Here is a 20176-nt window from a genome sequence, read left to right on the forward strand (position 1 = left end):
CTTCTGCAACCCACAATGACCCTGGGTCCATGCTCCCAGAGGGATAGAGAATGGGAAAGCTATCAGGGGAGGGGGTGGGATATGGAGATTGGGTGGTGGGAATTGTGTGGAATTGTACCCCTCCTACCCTATGGTTTTGTTAATTAATACTTTCTTAAATTAAAAAAAAAAAGACACAAAAAAATAAAATAAAATAAAATAAAATTTCAACAGCAACAGCCTAGGTGGTGGTGTAGTAAATGGAGCGTTGGACTCTCAAGTATGAGGTCACAAGTTCAACCCCAGGCATTCCCTGTGCCCGAGTGATGCTTTGGTATATTCATTCTCACTTACATTTAAACATCTCATAGTGGTCTGTGAAGACAGAATAATGGTTCTACAAAAGACTTTTATACCAGAGGCTCTGATATCCCAGGTTCAATCCCCAGCACCACCATAAACCAGAGCTAAGCAGTCCTCTGGTCTGTGTATCTCTTTAAAACAATTAACTATAAAATATCTTTAAAAAAAATCATTGCAAATCTATGTGGTAGAGCACTGTTTATTTTACAGCATACATTTAAAAATACTCCCTAATAGGTTACACAGTTAACTGGTGCTCAAACCAGGATTTAGGTTTAAGACATCTGGCTTAAGCTAATCACCTACCTCAGTACTCTCTCTGGGTAATTTCTGAACTGTATAAATACTTGAGGGATCTGAGACCATCCCTGGCTTTCCATTTTCTTCCAGCAACTTCTCAGCTACCAAGGGGTCTACCTTGGCTGACAGCACTTCAGTTTCTCTGTGGTTCTGCCCTTCTTCAATAGTTTCAATTTCCTTCCTCTCTTGCTGTCTTGTCCCAGATGGAGGGCAGCAGCTTTCATTTGATTCTTTGCTACTAATGCACAATGGCTCCATTAAATAAGCTACCTGCAATCACAGTTTATTGTTAGATGAATAGGAACATTAATGAAAATAATCATTTATATATTAATGCCATGTAATTACACTGCCACTGTGACAAAGTCTGAGATGGTAATTTTTTTTTTTATTTGAAATGTATCAAGTATCTATATCCACACAGGTACTAGTTACTGGGGACCTAGAAATACACAAAACAGAATTTTGTCTATTCAGAGGGGCTTATATTCTAATTTTTAAAATCTCAATAATCTATTCTGATCATTTTTATTATTTTTGTCTAGTGGTCTGGGAAGTAGGTACAGTGGTTAGTGCTGACCTTGAAAGAGAGGCTGGAGGTGGTACACTCAGTAGAGTGCATACATTATAATGCACAAGGACCTGGGTTCAAGATGCTATTCCCACCTGCAGGGGGCTGTGTTTCATTAGCAGCAAAGCAGTGCTGTAGGTGTCTTCTTATCTTCCCCTTTCCTCTCAATTTTTGCCTCTATTAATAATAACAATAGCATCTTGAGTTTGAATGCTGGCACTGCATGAAGCAGTACTGTGGCTTTTTCTCACCTTCTTTCATGTTAATAACTCTTAAAACTTTTGTCAGCCACAGACAATCCAGAGAAGAGGCAACACTTGAACTTGAATCTTGATGTTGGTCTAAGGTTCTGAGTATGTTCAGTTTCAGGATAAATTCTGTCCAGTTGTTTCATTTATGGTCATCAGACCATAAACAGAGTAATTGGAACACTATAAAGCACTGCCTCTAAGCCACAAGGAGGATTTGGGCAAGCGACAGAATGAACTACAAATACAAGTTCATTTATAGTCAGGATTGCATACAGGAATTTTCCTACGACTCAGGATTCTGACTTGGATCTTAGAGCAGTCAAAAACACAAACTTGAGAAATATTCTGTATCAATATCAAGCTCTGGGGACACAGCAATGAACTTTTTGCCCATGTCACTGTGGAGCTTCTATTTAGTAAACATTATGAGTAGTAGAAATATGTATGGGTAAGCATTCTCATAGTTGATACACTTCCAACTTATTACATGATTGTTCCCCATTACCTCAGAGAGAAAGTGGAGGAGGTTCTGACGGCTGACTTGCTCTGTCTCTTCCTGAGATTCCTCACTGACTCCGTCCCTTACAAGCAGCTCACTAGGTTCTTTCCCTGGGCTGCTTTCCTCTAGTTCCTCAGCCCCTGGCTCCTCAGTTTCCCTCCAGCTGCCCACATCAAGATCCAGACTGGAGTCCCATGAGCTGAAGAGAGACCTGCAGTCGTTGCTTAACTCAGAGTCATTGGGACAGTCTTGTTCAGAATCCAACCAAACCCACTCATGCCCCATCTGTAAATACAGAAAAAAACATGTATTAATGTCACTCAAATCAATATTCCAAGTTTGGTAGTAAGAGGCCAGAAATTTATTTGTACTCATCATTAGGAAGGATAAAAGCTAGCTGAAGTTATCAAATGAAATGATGTCATTGGGAATAAAGAAAAAGCCCTATGTCAAATATATAATAGACATTACCAAATAACTTTTTCCTTCTTTTTTCCAATTTTTTTATGTGTGACTAATAGTGAGTTACAAAATCATAAGATTACAGGGTATAGTTACACACTGCACCCATCACCCCCAAATAATTATTCTTACTTGACTTTCCTCATACTCCAAAATCAACAAAAACAACAAAAGTAGCAGTTTGACCCCAGCTTCCATTGCACTGAAAAGAGCTTTTGTGTTGGGGTCTTCACTCTCTACCAGTCTCTATCCAGAAAGGGGGAGGCGGAGCCTGCTAGTATTGGTAGATTTATTGTGCTGGTACAGATGCCAAGCAATAACCCTGATGGTAAGAAAGAGAGAAAGAAAAAAAAAGAACTGGAGCATAACTAGCTATACAGAATTTCTCTATCCGGAGCCAGGTGGTAGTGTACCTGGTTAAGTGCTCAAGGATGCAGGTTCAAGCCCCTGATCCCCACCTATAGGGGGAAAGTTTCATGAGTGGTGAAGTAGGGCTGCAAGTGTCTCCTCATCTCTTCCTCTATCTTCCCCTCCCTTCTAAATTTCTCTTGGTCCAATAATAAATAAAAAGGGGGCCAGGTGGTAGCACAGAGGATTAAGCACACATGGAGTTAAGTGCAAGTACCAGTGTAAGGATTCAGGTTCAAGTCCCTGTCTCCCCACTTGCAGGGGGGTCACTTCATAAGCAGTAAAGCCGGTCTGTAGGTGCCTTTCTCTCCCACTATCTTTCCCTCCTCTTTAGAGTCTCTATCTTATCCAACAACAATAACAAAGGCAACAAAATGGAAAAATAGCCTCCAGGAGCAGTGTAGGCACTGAGTCCCAGTGATAATCCTGGAGTCAAATAATTTTTTAAAAATTTATTTATTTATTTTTTGACACCTGCAGCCCTACTTCACCACTTGTGAAGCTACCCCCTGCAGGTGGGGACCAGGGGCTTGAACCTGTGTCCTTGTGCACTGTAATGTGTGCTCTTAACCAGGTGCACCACCACCTGGCCCCGACAAATAATTTTTTTAAAAAACAGAATTTCTCTACCCTAAATCACCTCTTAAAATTCAAAGACAACATAATGCATTCAAGGGACAAAGGACATTTCTCTAATTTTTGAAATTTTATTCTACCAGGTTCAATCCCCTGCACCACCATAAGCCAGAGTTAAGCAATGCTCTGATAAAAAAATTATTCTACAACCTATCTTTATTAAAGTCTAAGACATTCTTCAAGTCAGATATATCTAACTTTTAGAATAAAAACTGCAGTCATCATGCAGGGGTAGATAGCACAATGGTTATGCAGAGACTCTCAACACAGAGGCTCTGAAGTCCCAGGTTCAATCCCCCACACCACCAAAAGCCAGAGGTAAGCAGTGCTCTGGTTAAAAAAACAAAACAAAAATTGCAGCCATCAAGTCTTGAATTTATCTTTTAAAAACAATTTATTCATTTGTTGGATAGAGAAACTGAGATGAAAGTGGGAGATAGACACCTGCAGCATTGCTCCACTACTTGTGAAGGTTTTCTCCCTGCAGGTGAGGACAGGGTGGTGGTGCAGGGAGCTTGAACTCAGGTCCTTGCACATAGTAACATGTATGCTCAACTAACTGTGCCACCACCCAACCCCAAGTTTTGAATGTATCTTTTCTCGCTTTTAATACACTGCTCTCTTCTGGTTTTTGCCCTCCCTTCTATAGCTTTCAATAAACACTTGTCTTTTGTTTCCCTATTAATATTTCCCTTTAAGTATTGTGTTGTTTGGAAAGTCATAACATATTTTCTTTGCAAAAATGCATCATGATTTGCCTGACAACCCAATACATACTGGGCCAGCAAGATAGTTCACTATTGTAATTCATTCTCCTGACTAACATCATCATTTTAACATCATCATTTTCTTAATCCTGTTTTCAGTCTTCTCATACCTAGGCAGCAAGTTCACTTCCCAATTACCTTTCATATTTTTTCTCAAGAAAACTGACTACCCTAGGTCATCCATTACTTTTTCTACCAACCCAAAATCTGTCCTTTAATGGACCTCCTTTCATTACAAAATTGTTTTAGCGCTTACATCACAAGCATGTTGGCTACACACTACTTTGAACATACACTGAACACACAAAAGCTTCCTAACTTTTGGAAGGAACACTTTGTCGCTTCATTAAACTGTTATCTCCTTGGCATTTACAAACATGTAAGGTTTTATTTAAGCCAAAAAGACCAGTGATTTTTTTCTTAAATCAGTTGTTCTCAAGAAGGCTTGAAGTACTAGACAATCTTTAAACAATTTCCATTTCTTTTACTATCTTAGAAATACATCTGTAAACATAGTATTGAGACAAACATCCCTGAGATAAAGGTCAGTATTACCTATGCTTATGCCTTATTTTCTCTAAACAATATCACAAACAGAATTCTGAAAAGTTTAAGTTTTCTCTATCAAAAAAAGCTAATATAATCTTTAATGCAAAATACCACATTTAAAGCAAGGGTAAATTTAGTCTCACCTTAAGTTAGAGCAATTCATATTATGAGCACTTTTAGTCTCATTCTCACAAATAATGGAATAGTTATCATGCAAAAATCACAAGCCACACACACACACACACACACACACACACACACACACACACACACCAAAGTCTGGAGTTTTCTTTCAGTTTATTGTATACAGAAACTGTTCACAGGTGTTCTTATTTTTTTTTTAAGTCTGTACACTTCACAAGACAGTACAAACTAGCTACACATTAGGATATTAACACAGCTCATGATTTTTGCCCTAAAACAGGCAATTATGCCACTCCAGCTCTCTGAGAGAGATATTCTCAGCTCATGTTCCATGGCCCAGGCACCTCCTCTTCTGTAACTTCCGCTGCTGGGAACTGGGCCCACAAGCTCAAGCTTTCTCGTTTACTTCTATTTCAGGTTCAGCTCAACAAGGGTAGTACTCTTGAGACTTCACTTTTTCATCTTCATATCAGCTTCAATGGCACAGCGGCGACCCCTGGTTCCCCCATCCTAGATAACAGGAAAAGAAAGGGAGCACAAGTGAGTTGGCCAGAAGGTTAACAGAGAAGATGCATAAAAAATGCTGGGAATTTGGTTCTAGGGGGAGAGGGAAGGGAGATCAGAAAAATCCAGAAAATGAGGGGCTTATTTCTATCTTCCCATAGAGGGCCTACAGACTACCTGGCAGTGGTTTGTGAGAGGATACATAGGTGAGTATCCTGTTCCAGTCCACCACAAAGGTCACTGGAGTTCATCTGGGGTCCCACAGAATGACCATTAGTCATCCCACCCAGGGTCCAAATTATATGCAAAAGTATAGTAAGAATAAAAGATGGGAAAGCCAGAAAGTGCAATGGAGAATTAAATTCTTGGCTAACATACCTGTCCAACTGTTGGTCCCTATAAGAAAGGCCTTTCCTGCAGACTGACCCTGGCACTAGTTCCCTAGCACCTCCTGACAGCTGTTTTCCATGAGATCAGGACAACCAGAAGACTTCTTTCCATCTGCTGTTCTCTCCCTGCAGCCCAGAGCTCCTTCCTCTTGTGCAATATTTTGCTGTCTTCAATAGATAAAAGATTCTATTAACCAGCCTTGCAACAGTCAGTCAAGTCTTGGGGATCCAGAGTCACTGTTGCAAACCACTAAGAAAGAACGAAGATTACAGTGTTCTGTTTGTGGTACAGGCTAAAGCCTGTAGACAAGATGAACTAGTGAACACTTTGCTGAGATAGCTCAAGTTTGCATTTCTAATATGCAAGGACTCTAAAAATTATCAGACTTCACGAACACAAGTTGCCTTTGAGGCAATAGGAAAAATAAAAGTAACATCTTCCATTTGAGTAACACTTTTTAATCCCCCCTCCTCAAAAGAGTTCCATACTTATTATCTCATTTTATCCTCACAACATCCCTGTGAGGTAGGCTGGACAGGTAATTCATTATATTAGTTTCTTACACAGATGAGGAAAACAAATTGACAAGAGATAATCCAGTGTGTTTAAGATTTGATTGCTTTTTCTAGTCTGATGCACTTTCATTACATTATGCTTCAAAGCCTCATAATCCACAGTATAGTAAGAGGCTTGTTCAATTCATGGAGGAAAAGAATAAAAATACATTAGCAAGATATATTAAACTAATCTCTAGTTTTCACTGTACATAGTGATTGCTGATACTAAAATTTTAATATTAAATTTCACTGAGTATTTATGTAGCAGGGATCAATCTTACAACTTATTAGGAAAAAGAGACTTTTGCACTGAGTATCCTTGGGAATGAGGAACATTTTTGTGTGTGTGTGTGGGGGGGAAGAGAATTGTGTACTAGGGATCAAGCTCAGGGCTTCATACCCATGATGATACTATACCATTGAGCTATATACCCTTGACTCCCAAATGGCATACTCTTTAAAAAAGCCAGCTAATAGCTGCTGGTCTCAGCAATCTTCTATTTATAAGAATTGGCAAAGGTGTAGCCATGAAGTGAGGAGCAGGTGGACTAAGAATACCTCATTTAAACCAAGAGATCTCATAAATTGTCTCTACCCAGCCTACACCCCCACCGACCTACACACACGCGCGCACACACACACACACACACACATGCACGGAGACAGGAACACAAAAGAACTTATTCAATGACCTACATAAACAAAACTTAAAGACACTGCCAGAGTCTACATGTTGAATTTCCCTCTGCCACCCACCCCACAGCAGGAGTTGAGAGTATGTGGCAACACCATCCCTTGCAGCCATTCAATACTTACAAAGAGAGAGAGAAGGAAGGCAGGAGAGCCCATGGGGACACTGTCCTGTTAGAGGACAAATAAACACTGATCAGGTTCCATGGAAACTCTCAGCCACAAGCACCCCAAACCTCAGGAAAGAGACACAAGCACCACACACACAAGGACAAAATTTTCAAACCCAAGAACAAGAGGAAAGAGATTAAAAAAAAAAAAAAAAAAAAAGCAATCTGGCTATTATGTCTCTGGAATAGAAAACCAATGGTCCCAACTTTTTCTAGCTATTTCCTCACCTTGCAAGCACTCTTTCCAAAGGAATAATTCACTCATTCAGCTCACAATTCCTCCCATGTGACTGGGCCTTCCAGTCATAAGTTTCTTCAGTATTTAAATGGGAACAAACAATCCCTATTCTAAAATTTAAATGTTTATATCCCACTGAGATATAAAAGCCTGGTAATACCATTAACATAATGTTCCTTGGATGGTTCAGACTTCCAGCACTATAACAATGGCACACAGATTTTGATCACCTCACCTTCTCAGAAGCATCTTGTTTCCGGGTGGAATCTCTCCCTCGAAGACTTTTAGCACTTATCCCAGATTCAGATGTCTGCATAATCAACTGTGTGGCCAGGAATTGCTATAGAGAGAAAAAACAGAGTTAGCCCTAGAAACTTAATTTAACAGAGAAGAATTAAGATATTTTAGGCTTTATAAACAGAACTCTGTATAATATCCTTCTATAAATAGCATTCTTAACTGACTAGAAATTTAACTTTTTTTTTTTCTTTTTTTTTTGCCAGAGCACTGCTCAGCTCTGGCTTATGGTGGTGCAGGGGATTGAACCTGGGATCTGGGACCTTTTGGAGCCTGAGGCATTAGAATCTGTTTGCATAACCATTATGCTATCCCCCCCATCCAAAATCTAACATATTAGGGCAAAAAAAGACACTTATACCTGGGGTACCAAAGTTCGTAGGTTCAATCCTTTGCACCCTTAGCCAAAGGTAAGCAGTGCTCTGCTCTAGTTTAAAAAAAAAAAAAAAAAATCATATGTTAACCCAACACATCCATCCAAAAAGATCTGTGTACACATATGTTCTTGGCAGCACAATCTGTAATAGCCAAAACCTGGAAGCAACCCAGGTGTCCAATAACAGAGAAGTGGCTGAGCAAGCTGTGGTATATATATACACACAATGGAATACTACTCAGCTGTAAAAAATGGTGACTTCACTGTTTTCAGCCGATCTTGGATGGACCCTGAAAAATTCATGTTAAGTGAAATAAGTCAGAAATGGAAGGATGATCTCACTATCAGGCAGAAGCTGAAAAACAAGATCAGAAAAAAAAACAACCAAACCACAAGTAGGGTGTTGGGCGGTGGCGCAGTGGGTTAAGCGTATGTGGCGCAAAGCACAGGGACCAGCATAAGGATACCGGTTTAAGCCCCCAGCTCCCCACTTGTAGGGGAGTCACTTCATAGGCGGTGAAGCAGGTCTGCAGGTGTCTATCTTTCTCTCTTCCCCTCCTCTCTCCATTTCTCTCTGTCCTATCCAACAACGAACGGTATCAACAATGGCAATAATAATAACCATAACAAGGGCAGCAAAAAGGGGGAAAAAATGGCCTCCAGGAGCGGTGGATTCATGGTGCAGGCACGGAGCCCAGCAATAACCCTGGAGGAAAAAAAAAAACAAAAACACACAAGTAGAACCTGAAATGGAATTGGCATATCGCAACAAAGTAAAAGACTCTGGGGTGGGTGGGTGAATACAGGTCGAAGAAGGATTCAGAGGACCTAGTGGGGGTTGTATTGCTATATGGGAAACTGGGGAATATTATGCATCTACAAACTATTGTATTTACTGTTGAATATAAAACATTAATTCCCCAATAAAGAAAAAAAAATGTTAATATAGTTGTGTATGCTAGAGTCTGAAAATGCCCAGTAGTCCTAACTTAAGCTTTTTTTTTTTTTTTTAAAGTTTTATTTATTTATTAATGAGAAACATAGGAGGAGAGATAAAGAGCCAGACATCACTCTGGTACATGTGCTGCCGGGGATTGAACTCAGGACCTCATGCTTGAGAGTCTGCTGCTTTATCCACTGCGCCACCTCCCGGACCACCTAACTTAAGCTTGTTATAATTACACTAGAATATAGGATAAAAATCTCTATGCTGCAAGAACCGGCATAAGAATCTCAGTTCGAGCCCCTGGCTCCCCACCTGTAGGGGAGTTGTTTCACAAGCTGTGAAGCAGGCCTACAGGTATCTTTCTCCCTCCCTAACAACGACGACAGCAGTAACAACAACAATAACTACAACAATAATAAAAAAAAAAAGGGCAACAATAGGGAAAATAAATAAGTATAATGAAAAAAATCTCTATGCTTCAAGACTAAGAATAGAAAAAACAACTATTATAGATAAGCCAAAGATCACAGAACAATTTAAGTATGTTATCTGTGACAAAAGTGAAAGGAGAAAAACTGTTTCTCAATTCTTTACTCCATATATATAATGTAATTTTTTTTTTTGCAGCTGCTATTTTTTTTATTCCCTTTTATTGTCCTTGTTTCACCGCCTGTGAAGTGACTCCCCTGCAGGTGGGGAGCTGAGGGCTCGAACCAGGGTCCTTGGGCTTTGCGCCACCTGCACTTAACCCGCTGCGCTACCGCCCAACTCCCCCCATATATAGTATAATTTTTTAAAATAACATTTTCATTTAAAAATCAGAAAACTGAAGTTTTTTTGTCTAAGAAAGGTACAATATTCTCTTAGAGCTCTTATCAAATCGAAGCGCCAGTGGTGCAATCAGCGTGGTTCTTATCAACATGAAACCAGTAATTTTATCTTCCTGAATTATGTTCCTGTTGCCTATTCTCAGTAACAGACAAAAGATCCCTTTCCTAATAGCAATATGAATTTTTCCTTTGATCGTTTGTATTTCACTTTTATTAAAAATATTTTTTAAAGATTTTATTTATTAAAATATTTATTTATTCCTTTTTGTTGCCCTAGTTGTTTTCTTGTTGTAGTTATTATTGTTGTCGTCGTTGTTGGATAGGACAGAGAGAAATGGAGAGAGGAGGGGAAGACAGAGGGGGGGAGAAAGACCTGCAGACCTACTTCACTGCCTGTGAAGCGACTCCCCTGCTGGTGGGGAGCCGGGGGCTCAAACCCCGATCCTTGGGCTTTGCGCCACGTGCGCTTAACCCGCTGCACTACCGGCCAACTCCCAGAGATTTTATTTATTTATTAATGAGAAAAATAGGAGAGAGAGAGAACCAGACATCATTCTAGTACATGTGCTGCTAGGGATTGAACTCAGGACCTCATGCTTGAGAGTCTAATGCATTTATACAGTATGCCACCTCCTGGACCACAACTAAAATATTAAGAATTCTCAAAATACCTGGATCTGCTCCAAGACATCTCGCTGCATCTCTACTGCCATGTGGTAGACATCATGGTCTGAGCTATTATACATTACTGCATTCTGAAACATCAGCATAATATCACGTTGAAATTCAGCTGTGCTGCGGATCAGTCCATTTTCAATGTTTTTCTTAATAGTTGACAAATCCATGGGTCTGAAAAAAAAAAAGAAGCAACTGGTAAATATAACTATATAACTAGCAAACTGGGGAAGGCGGCTTAATTACCAAAGAGTTTCTTTTCTTTCATCTTCTTCTTTTTTAAAAAATCTTTATTTATTTATTGGATAGAGACAGCCAGAAATTGAGAAGGAAGGAGGCAATAAGAGAGGAAGACAGACACCTGCAGTAATGCTTCACCACTGCAAAGCTTTCCCCATTCAGGTAGAGACTGGAGGCTTGAACTCAGGTCCTACCACATTATAACATTTGCACTCAACTAGGTGTGCCACCAGCCAGCCCCAAGAATTTTTCATATAAACCTTCAGCATCAGTTGGCAGGACTCAAATGATAACACTTTAGCCCAAAACATGCATTTAATGAAAAAAAAAAACAACCAGTCAGTCTGTATAAAAAACACTGAGAAAAGTAATAAATAGGGTTAATCCATTTAGAGTATCATTGATGATTCAACCACCGAAGCATTTGCTCACCTTTACATACATTAAAAAAAAATTGCTTTACATTTACTGTGTAAAGCAAAAATCCACAAGCACTAAACAAATTACAATCAAGCTAAGTCAGCAGACCAAATAGATCATGGCTTACCTCTGTACAATGCTGTGGTAGCCAGGTGCTATGTCATCTGTAACAGGCTGCAGGAAGACATTGGCATATCTGTATAAAATAAGGTACAATTACTGACTTATTCTCCAGGTGAGGAAGCACAGGTGAGGAAACTTGCTGAGTAGCTGATAAAAGTCAAGAGCATCTCATCACATGAGCCTACTCAGACTTTTCTCTAGTCACCAACAGTAAGAAAGAAAAGGAAAATATATTCTGTGTGGCTGGAGAGATAGTACAACCACTGTGCTATCACCATTTTCTTTCTTTTTTAAAAAATATTTATTCATTTATTTCCTTTTGTTGCCCTTGTTGCTTTATTGTTGTAGTTATTATTGATGTTGTTGTTGGATAGGACAGAGAGAAATGGAGAGAGGAGGGGAAGACAGAGAGGGGGAGAGAAAGACACCTGCAGACCTGTTTCACCGCCTATGAAGCGACTCCCCTGCAGGTGGGGAGTGGGAGGCTCCAACTGGGATCCTCAGCTGGTCCTTGCGCTTTCCGCCACTTGCGCTTAACCCGCTGAGCTACCACCCAACTCCCACTATCACCATTTTCATGCACATTGCCCCAGAGGTCCCAGGTTCAATCCCTAGTGCCACTATAACCCTGAATTGAGCTATATCCTGGTGTTACTCTCTCTCACTAAATTATTGACTGGGGTAGATAACGTAACTATCATGCTGAAGACTTTCATGCCCAAGACTTGCAAAATGCTAGGTTAAATCCCTGGCAACACTATAAACTAGAGCTGGGTAGTGCTCTGGTAAAAAAACAAAATAAAAATAAAAAGCCCTAACAAATCACTTTAAAATGTTCTTACTGATTGGTAAAGTCTACTCACCTATGATTAGCTGCAGCTCTCCACACAAGCATGATGGCTTTCTTCCAGATTTTCTGTGCCTGAATAGCTTCCTGATCTTCACTACAGACAGAGCTGAAATTAACAATAAAATAAGTAAACAGAGTCCCACTAGGCACAAATACACTCCCAGTCTAGCTTTTTTTCCCCATGCCAAGGAAGTTGACATACGATTAAAGAAAACCTCTTGGGTTAGGAGAGATAGCTCAGTTTGTTAGAACACTAAATTCTAAGTCTGAGGCCCATAGACTGCAGGTTCAATCTCCAGCACCATGTTATGCCAGAGTTATTCTCTCCCATTTCCCTCAAAAAAAAAAAATCTTAAAAAAGAAAAAAAGCTTCTACTCCTCACCTTTACTGCTTTGACCTCAAAGAGTCACAGATACTTACAACTGTGAAGAAGCAGGACTGCTGGGGATGGAGTCAGCCAGTGTGTGGGACTGCAGCGTAGCATTATGTATACTAAAGCCATCATCACTTTCACTCACAGGAGGCTCATTATCCATTTCTGACAAATAACCTTCTCCTTGATCTTCTTCCTTAGGCTCTTCTAGGCTGGCTGCTTCACTGACTCCATCTTCCTCCTCATCCTCACCTGGGGCATCCTTAGACACAGTGTGCTCCAGTCAACAAATGCAAGCAAAGCTATCCAACAAAGCATCATTAAATATGATCTGTCTCTTGGATTAGATCAGTTCTAGCTAATGGCCTCATATAGTTTCATGACTGAGCCCTCTCACTTATACTACCATCTACAAATACTGACTAATCAAGTAATTAAAACCTTGACAAGAATAAAATCCAGGATCTTTTTAAAAGGAAAAAGAAAAAAGCAAAAACCAAATAAAACAAAACAAAACAAAACAAAACAAAAACCACCTAAAAATACTAAAGAGGTATTCCTTTTTTCCCCTTGCTCTTGAAAGTAACTCTGACCCTGGGTACAAACTTACTAAAAATAGTTTCTATTTTGTGTCTCATCTGATGGAGCAAGCTCACATCATACTACTTACGGCTGCTTTTTATTACTGCTTACCTAATTCTAAAAAGAACTCTGGATGATTTTCTTAGGGAGTTCTTATCTGTTTTTCCTGGCTCTGGCATCTCTATTTATGCCAAGTTACTCTGGATGTATCAAAGTTTCTTTGTGCACTACATGCCAAGAAAGGTTTGTGTGATGTTCACGGATTTCAGATGGGAAGCACATGTTGCCATAGCATTTCCACTACTCGGCTATCCACTGTAGCTTTTCCCCATGCAACTTTTAAAACATTCTCATTCTCAGAGAATAAAGATGCAAGTGCAATGAAATTCATTAAAAAGGTAGTGCTATAGGGAATCTAGTCACATGGCAAGAGGAATAAAGAAAAGTCTGAAATACCTTTATCTGGCTTCCAAAAATAGTCCCTGATTCTTCTTTCAATGAGTCTGCAGAGGAGAGAAAGACTACCTGAAGATTTTTCCACCTTAGCCTTCCCCTTCCTATGGACAATAATCTCCTGCAGCTCTCCTTTCCATGCTGACCTATTCTATCTCCTCTGCTTGCCCACAACCCACAATCCCTCAATAGCCAAAGCAAATTATTTCAAATTAGTTACAAAATACAGACTCTCTGGCCATGTTATTTACCTGACATTTCAAACTTGTGCTGAGTTTCTGCTTCTAAAGGATCTTCAATGGGATTTGAGCCATGTGATGGAGACAACATGCTTTCAGGAGATGTCTGGAGATCAAGAAAAACAAATATTAGTATTGGCAACTGTATTCACTATTTTATACTTTTAAGATTTATTTATCTTGCTTCCAGGGTTATGGCTGGGGCTCGGTGCCAGCACTACAAGTCCACCACTCCTGGCGGCCATTCCCCCCCACCCCTCATTTTATTTGATAGGGCAGAGAGAAACTGAGAGGAGAGGGGGAAGATAGAGACTGAGAAAGACAGATCTGCTTCGTCACTTGTGAAGCGTCTCCACTGCAGGTTGGAAGCCCAGGGCTCAAACCCAGATCCTTGCCAGGGTCCTTTTGTGCACTTAACCAGGTGTGCCAGCACCTGCCCCCCCCCCCAATTTTATATTTTAAAGTGATGATGAGACTACAGAAAATAACCTATTGGCCAGGAAAATGGCTCAGTGGGTAGATTTTGTAAGATTTGCATGCCCGAGGCCTCAAGTTCCCAGCACTATACAGGCCAGAGAGGTACTTTCTTGAAATAAACCTTAAACAAATGGGATGGAAAGGTAACACAATGAGAGATTCTAGGTTCAATACCTAGCACCACCAACAGCCAGAGCTGAGTAATACTCTGGCTGAAAATAATATAAGGGGCAGAGATAGCTTAATAGGTAGGAAACATTTCTGCTAAGCATGTGGCCCAAGCTAGAAGACAAGAGCCTGGGAAGTGGCATAGGGGCTAGAATGCCATACATGAGATCCTGAGTTTAATCCCCAGCTCTATACCTATCAGAAAGACTTTCTTGTTCTATCTTCTCTCCTTGGGGGGGGGGAAATTTAGAGGGAAGGTAGGATTTAAGTTCTGTATGTGTAGAAAGATTCCAATGGTCACCTTAATAGGAATATGATTAATTACATATACCACTGATCACACTTACAGACCCTGAACATATCAAGCATGTAACAACTCAGGAATGTAACAGGCAAACTGAAGGCTTAACCTGTTACTTCTTGCAAGGTAGAAGCATTCATCCTCTCAGCCCCTGATTTTAAATACCTCTGTCTTCACAGTTGTAAGTGGAGTCTCATCACCTTTCCCACTGGAAACATCTGCTTCAGCAATCTCTCCAGTTATAGTACTTCTAGGCTCTTCGTTTAAGTCTTGATTCCTGAGTTCTGGTGGTTCCATGCTCGTGGATGGAATAACTCCAGTTATTTCAGTCCCAGAAATGCCTTGCTCTTGTTCTGCAGGTTCCATTTTTATATCAACATTGGGCTCCCTTATGTCCACCAGTTCATGGATTCCTTTATTTTCTGTTTCCTCAAAGTCCAACCTCTCCTGCTTTACTGTCATCTCTGGGGTAGGGAGAGGAACTGACTTGTCCCGCTCCTGCTGGATAGGATGCTCCCAGGGGCCAGGCAAGGACTGGGGATCATCATTCTCCTCACAGAATGACAGTGCCGCTTCCACTGCTGCCACATCCAGCACTTCAGGATGATCATCTACCTGTCTCATAATACATACACTATTGAAGTCACAGAAAAAAGCCCAAGTCCCTCAATTCTGTTAGCACCAAATGAGATGGCCTGAATCTGCAGCTTCTCTCTCCATCTTCTCCATGTAGTAGAAGGAATCAATGGACAGGAACTTGTTCTATGCAAACCAGTAACATAGGGGTAGCTGGGGAGATGACTAGCAAGCCAGTACCAAAGGATTTTAGAATAACAGAGATGGAGATGGGCAGAAGCAGGAAAGTTGTTTATGTAATTCTTACTACAAGAAGCAAGGAGAGGCTGAGGAGAGAAGCCTATGTAGGACTCATGAGAGATTCTTTTGGGTTTTCCTGAATAGTTACCTTGTCCTCAATGATGGCAATGATGTCTCCAACTGTCTCAAAGTCCAGCTCTTCACCTGTGTAAGACACAGCAATATCCATCTTCTCAGCCAGATCTAAATCTTCCTTCCCATCTATGCTGGGAGCCTTTGATTCTCCAGGGACCTCTGCTACCCCTGATCTGAAACATTCCTCTTTGATAGAATTGATGATCATAGAAATTTCACTGCTATCCATGGAAACAGTCACAGTGTGTGGATCCCCAACAGCCTCCATGGGAACACAGGTGTCAGGCTGATTCACTGAATAGCAGGAAGAGAGAAGTTATCTCAGAAGTTTGTTTGGTACCAGGTGACATCTTGGAAATCATACCAAGGCTGTAGACAGATATCATGTACTCATACACTCAAGCTCAGAAAAAGCTATTTTACATCTGTCTACATTTGTTCTCCCTAGTTTTAGCTAGAAAGTACAGTGAAAACACATTTCTCAAGACTACTCATATGTCCATTTTGTCCTAACAAATAAATGCCCCACCCACCTTCTCTTACATCTTTGGTTGTCCAAGAATATACATGGCACATGTCCACAAAAGCATTTGAATTGAAGGTGATGCTCTTGATCACCTTTTTCTCACTGACACTCAAGATGGTACTTTTGGACCTAGTGGCTGCTCAGGGCGTGGGTCAGGGACGCACCTGGAGCTACAGTCTCAGAAGTGGAGACAGCCGGAGCAGAGGATGGTGCTGGCAGCGCAGGCATCATGACAATGGTAGCCTGGGACACAGACTCTACAGGGGGTGGCACAAGTTTAACTGGAGGTTCACTGGCAACAGTAGTGAAGGAAGCAAGAGGTGTGGTGAACTGTGTAGGACCAGCTTCTAAAAGCCGGGAAAGAGTAGGAGCACCTAACAGACAAAGAGGTACACAAAAATGATGTAAGAAAGCACACGAAAGAAGCAATAGGCACTTTAAGACTCAACCAAGAAAATCAGTAAGATTCAAAGAATGAAAGAAACTCCTGGTGAATAAACTGATCATTCATATCCTTGCTTTCTCTAATCCTTCTCATCATCTTTTCCATTGGGGATATCAGGAATGACCCAAAGCACTAAAACATATGACAATTTAGAAATTTGCCAAATTAAAAATGACCCAGAGTACCAGAACACACAACATAGATGAAAAAAATCAGTAATATTTTTTTCTCAGAAAAAAAAATAAACAATACCCACAGTCACAACAGAAGACCCACCAAGATCTGGTATGAATAAATCAGTTAGCTCTGCTAAAGTTAAACATGCCCAAATTCAACACCATTCAAATACCAGTATCTAATGTTTTCTTGGTATTTTGTAGTTTTTTTCTTATGCTTTTACATTTATCTAGTTTTTACTATACCCATTGTGAAATATATATAACATAATCATAAGAATTCAAGGTTCAAAGAGTTATCTATCCCAGTGTCACAAAACCAGTATGTAGCAGTTTATAGTTAGAAATCCTGTCCCTACCTATCCTATGACAAAAATATTTCTAGCACCATTCTTCTGTGACTGCAAAACTCTTAAGAAGCAGTCCTGGGGAGAAGGTAGACAACAGAAGTGGTTATGCAAATAGACTCTCATGCCTGAAGCTCCAAAGTCCCAGGTTCAATCCCTCACACCACCATAAGCCAGGGCTGAACAGTACACTGGTTAAAAAAAAAAACAAAAAAAAAATAGTTCCACTACTAACGGGATTTGCTATCCTTTTTACCAATTATCTATGCTACATATACGTATTTTGAAATTGAAGTATATTTATAAGATGGGATAATTTTTAGTTTAAGAATCACCAAGGTTGGACTTTAGATCTAGGATTAACAGATGCTTAGTAACAAAGTCTAGACAGATCAAGGAAAGTCAACACCAAGTTCAACATTTGAAAAGTTAAGTAGGTAATGAAAATGTGGTGACCTACCTGAGGCAGCAGGGGAGGCTGCAACAGTGTTGGGCGTTTGCTGCATCTCCCCACCATGTATCATGGGAAGGACCCCGCCTACCTCCAGGAAGACACCTGTACTGTTCAGGTGGCTAGAAGCCACAGCCATTTCACTCTCATTGACCTACCAGGGAAGAATAGAGGTGAAGGCTACACTCAAGCATTCCTTTACTACTATTTCCCAAAAAACAAAAACAAACAAAAACAAAACAAACACAAAAACCTCCAGTAATTGACTAAAATCCATGAATCTAAAAACTTAATACTCAAAGAGAAGAACTTCAAGCCCCAGGGAAACTCTTAATTTTTAAAACTTAAGTTCTCTTTTAGAAAAAAGAACCAAAACAACTGTGGTTCAGATACCTCAGGACCCACGGATACTACCAATTTACTGCTTGTTTATTTGCATTAACATTTAGCTAAGATAATTTGAATCTTTTCCTTTCCATGTCATAATTTTGGTCCCAGGTACTCCCTTCCAAGTACTAAATCACCACAGCTCTCAAACACCCACAGAAGTCTCCATACCAGTCTGGGGCTAGTAGGCAGGAGGCTGCCCTTCTTCAAGAGCTCTGACAGCAGAGGGGAGGGGGGTGGAGTTGCTTTCTGTCCAAGCATCTTTTTCTGGGGTGAATCATCTGTTACTGGGGTCATGGGGGCTTCTAAGGGTGCAGAGCCTGGAGGAAGGGTGTCAGGAATCCCAGGAAACGAGGTGACTGGGGTACTCGGCAAAGTCCCAGGGGTTACCTAAGAGACAACAGAGAACCTTTATCTGACTTCTCAAACTCTAGAAGGTTCCCTACTAATGTGGATGGGTTAGTGTGTCAACTGTTACTTTATTAGCCCTGAGAGGAAGTGCTGAGAACAATGTGTTCTTCTGCTTTTAGACCTACCTTCCCCACAATTTTTCTCTTTGACCAACTCTAATCATTCCACCCCACCTGACTTTTATAAACTCCTTACCACTACCAATGTTATATGTACAGGAAACTATCTTTTATTGCAGCAGGAATTTTATAAGACTAATACACTTAACAATTTCTTAATATATTCTTTTACCTGTTTCTCAAAAGGCCAAAGCCTCAATGATTTTTAGGTAAATTCTTATCTCAGAGCACAAAACTTGATTATTTAGCATTCAGAACAAAAGAGGAAGTTGTTTCCAGGTCAAAAGTGGTTTCCTCAACACTTAGCTCTCTGCTGGCTTATTGTCCCTTTGGTGGTCAATTCCTATGGATGGAAATACACTCACCCCAGAGGCAGTCTCTTCCATAGTGGTTGCAGTTAAGTCACCAAGTGGATAATCACCTCCTGGGGAGGCAGAATCTATTGGAGAGCGAACCATCACAGTGGGCAACCTCCGAGGGGGTGTCTTTACTGCTTGCCGAGCTAGAATAAAAGAGAACAATTTCTAAGTCTTTTAAGATTAAATAAATAAAACTAGACAATACTGTTAAATGCAATAATGGAACAAATAAAAGTGTTACATTGTTAAAAACATTGAGTTTAAATTAGAAATAGAAAACTGCTAATCCTTGTGAGAGATACGTAACTTTAGTCTAATTTTCCCAAGGGACAATTCTCACACAGAGTATACTTAAAACTGGCTACTACTTAATAATCCCAAATGTTTCTAGAATGAAAAAAATGGTTTAAAAATCTCCTGGGTGCGGGTTGGGTGGTAGCACAGCGGGTTAAGTGCACGTGGCGTGAAGCACAAGGATCGGCTTAAGGATCCTAGAGCCCCCAGCTCCCCACCTGCAGGGGAGTTGCTTCACAAGAGGTGAAGCAGGCCTGCAGGTGTCTATCTTTCTCTCCCCATCTTCCCATCCTCTCTCCATTTCTCTCTGTCCTATCCAACAATGATATCAATAACAACAACAATAATAACTACAACAACAACATAACAACAAGGGCAACAAAAGGGGGGAAAAATCAAAGTAAAAAAAAAAAAATCTCAACATCTTCAACTCAAGATTATATTGTTAACAAGAGAAAGATTTCACTGGCTCAGAGTATATAATCCTAGAATTACATTAATTATGGTCTCTCCTTACCCAATGACCCAATATTTTAAAAAATATTTATTTTCCCTTTTGCTGCCCTTGTTGTTTGTTATTGTTGTTGTAGTTATTACTGTTATTGATGCCGTCGTTGATAGGACAGAGAGAAATGGAGAGAGGAGGGGAAGACAGAGAGGGGGAGAGAGACACCTGCAAACCGGCTTCACCACCTGTGAAGTGACTCCCCTACAAGTGGGGAGCCAAGGGCTCGAACTGGGATCCTTACGCCGGTCCACATGTACTTAATCTGCTGCGCTACTGCCCAACTCCCATTCCCAACCTTTTTATAGGCCTTTGACTTCTAAAACTTCTGTTCAATGTCATATCAGTAATTTTTATACCCTAAAATGACACAAAA

General features: G+C 40.4%; 1 protein-coding gene across 18 annotated transcripts in view; it reads right to left on the reverse strand.

Moving 5' to 3' along the window:
- BRD8 (bromodomain containing 8) overlaps positions 1-20176 on the reverse strand; it is a 57383-nt gene that overhangs the window by 22254 nt on the left and 14953 nt on the right. For 4 of the 18 annotated variants that reach the window (XM_060178723.1, XM_060178709.1, XM_060178703.1 and 1 more), the window contains exons 9-24: positions 19008-19144; positions 18284-18502; positions 17735-17879; positions 16471-16680; positions 15794-16074; positions 14995-15444; positions 13896-13989; positions 13648-13694; positions 12657-12871; positions 12249-12341; positions 11390-11458; positions 10599-10776; positions 7714-7818; positions 7197-7241; positions 1970-2248; positions 649-912 (exon numbers count right to left, since the gene is read on the reverse strand). In XM_060178723.1, the coding sequence (XP_060034706.1) occupies positions 649-912; positions 1970-2248; positions 7197-7241; positions 7714-7818; positions 10599-10776; positions 11390-11458; positions 12249-12341; positions 12657-12871; positions 13648-13694; positions 13896-13989; positions 14995-15444; positions 15794-16074; positions 16471-16680; positions 17735-17879; positions 18284-18502; positions 19008-19144 (2831 nt within the window). Of the gene's footprint in view, positions 1-648; positions 913-1969; positions 2249-5065; positions 5440-5811; positions 6073-7196; positions 7242-7713; positions 7819-10598; positions 10777-11389; positions 11459-12248; positions 12342-12656; positions 12872-13647; positions 13695-13895; positions 13990-14994; positions 15445-15793; positions 16075-16470; positions 16681-17734; positions 17880-18283; positions 18503-19007; positions 19145-20176 lie in introns of those variants that run through there. The other 14 variants (XM_060178777.1, XM_060178771.1, XM_060178743.1 and 11 more) reach the window with 10 other exon arrangements.

Source organism: Erinaceus europaeus, chromosome 2 (genome assembly GCF_950295315.1).
Source record: "Erinaceus europaeus chromosome 2, mEriEur2.1, whole genome shotgun sequence".
Classification (NCBI taxonomy): domain Eukaryota; kingdom Metazoa; phylum Chordata; class Mammalia; order Eulipotyphla; family Erinaceidae; genus Erinaceus; species Erinaceus europaeus.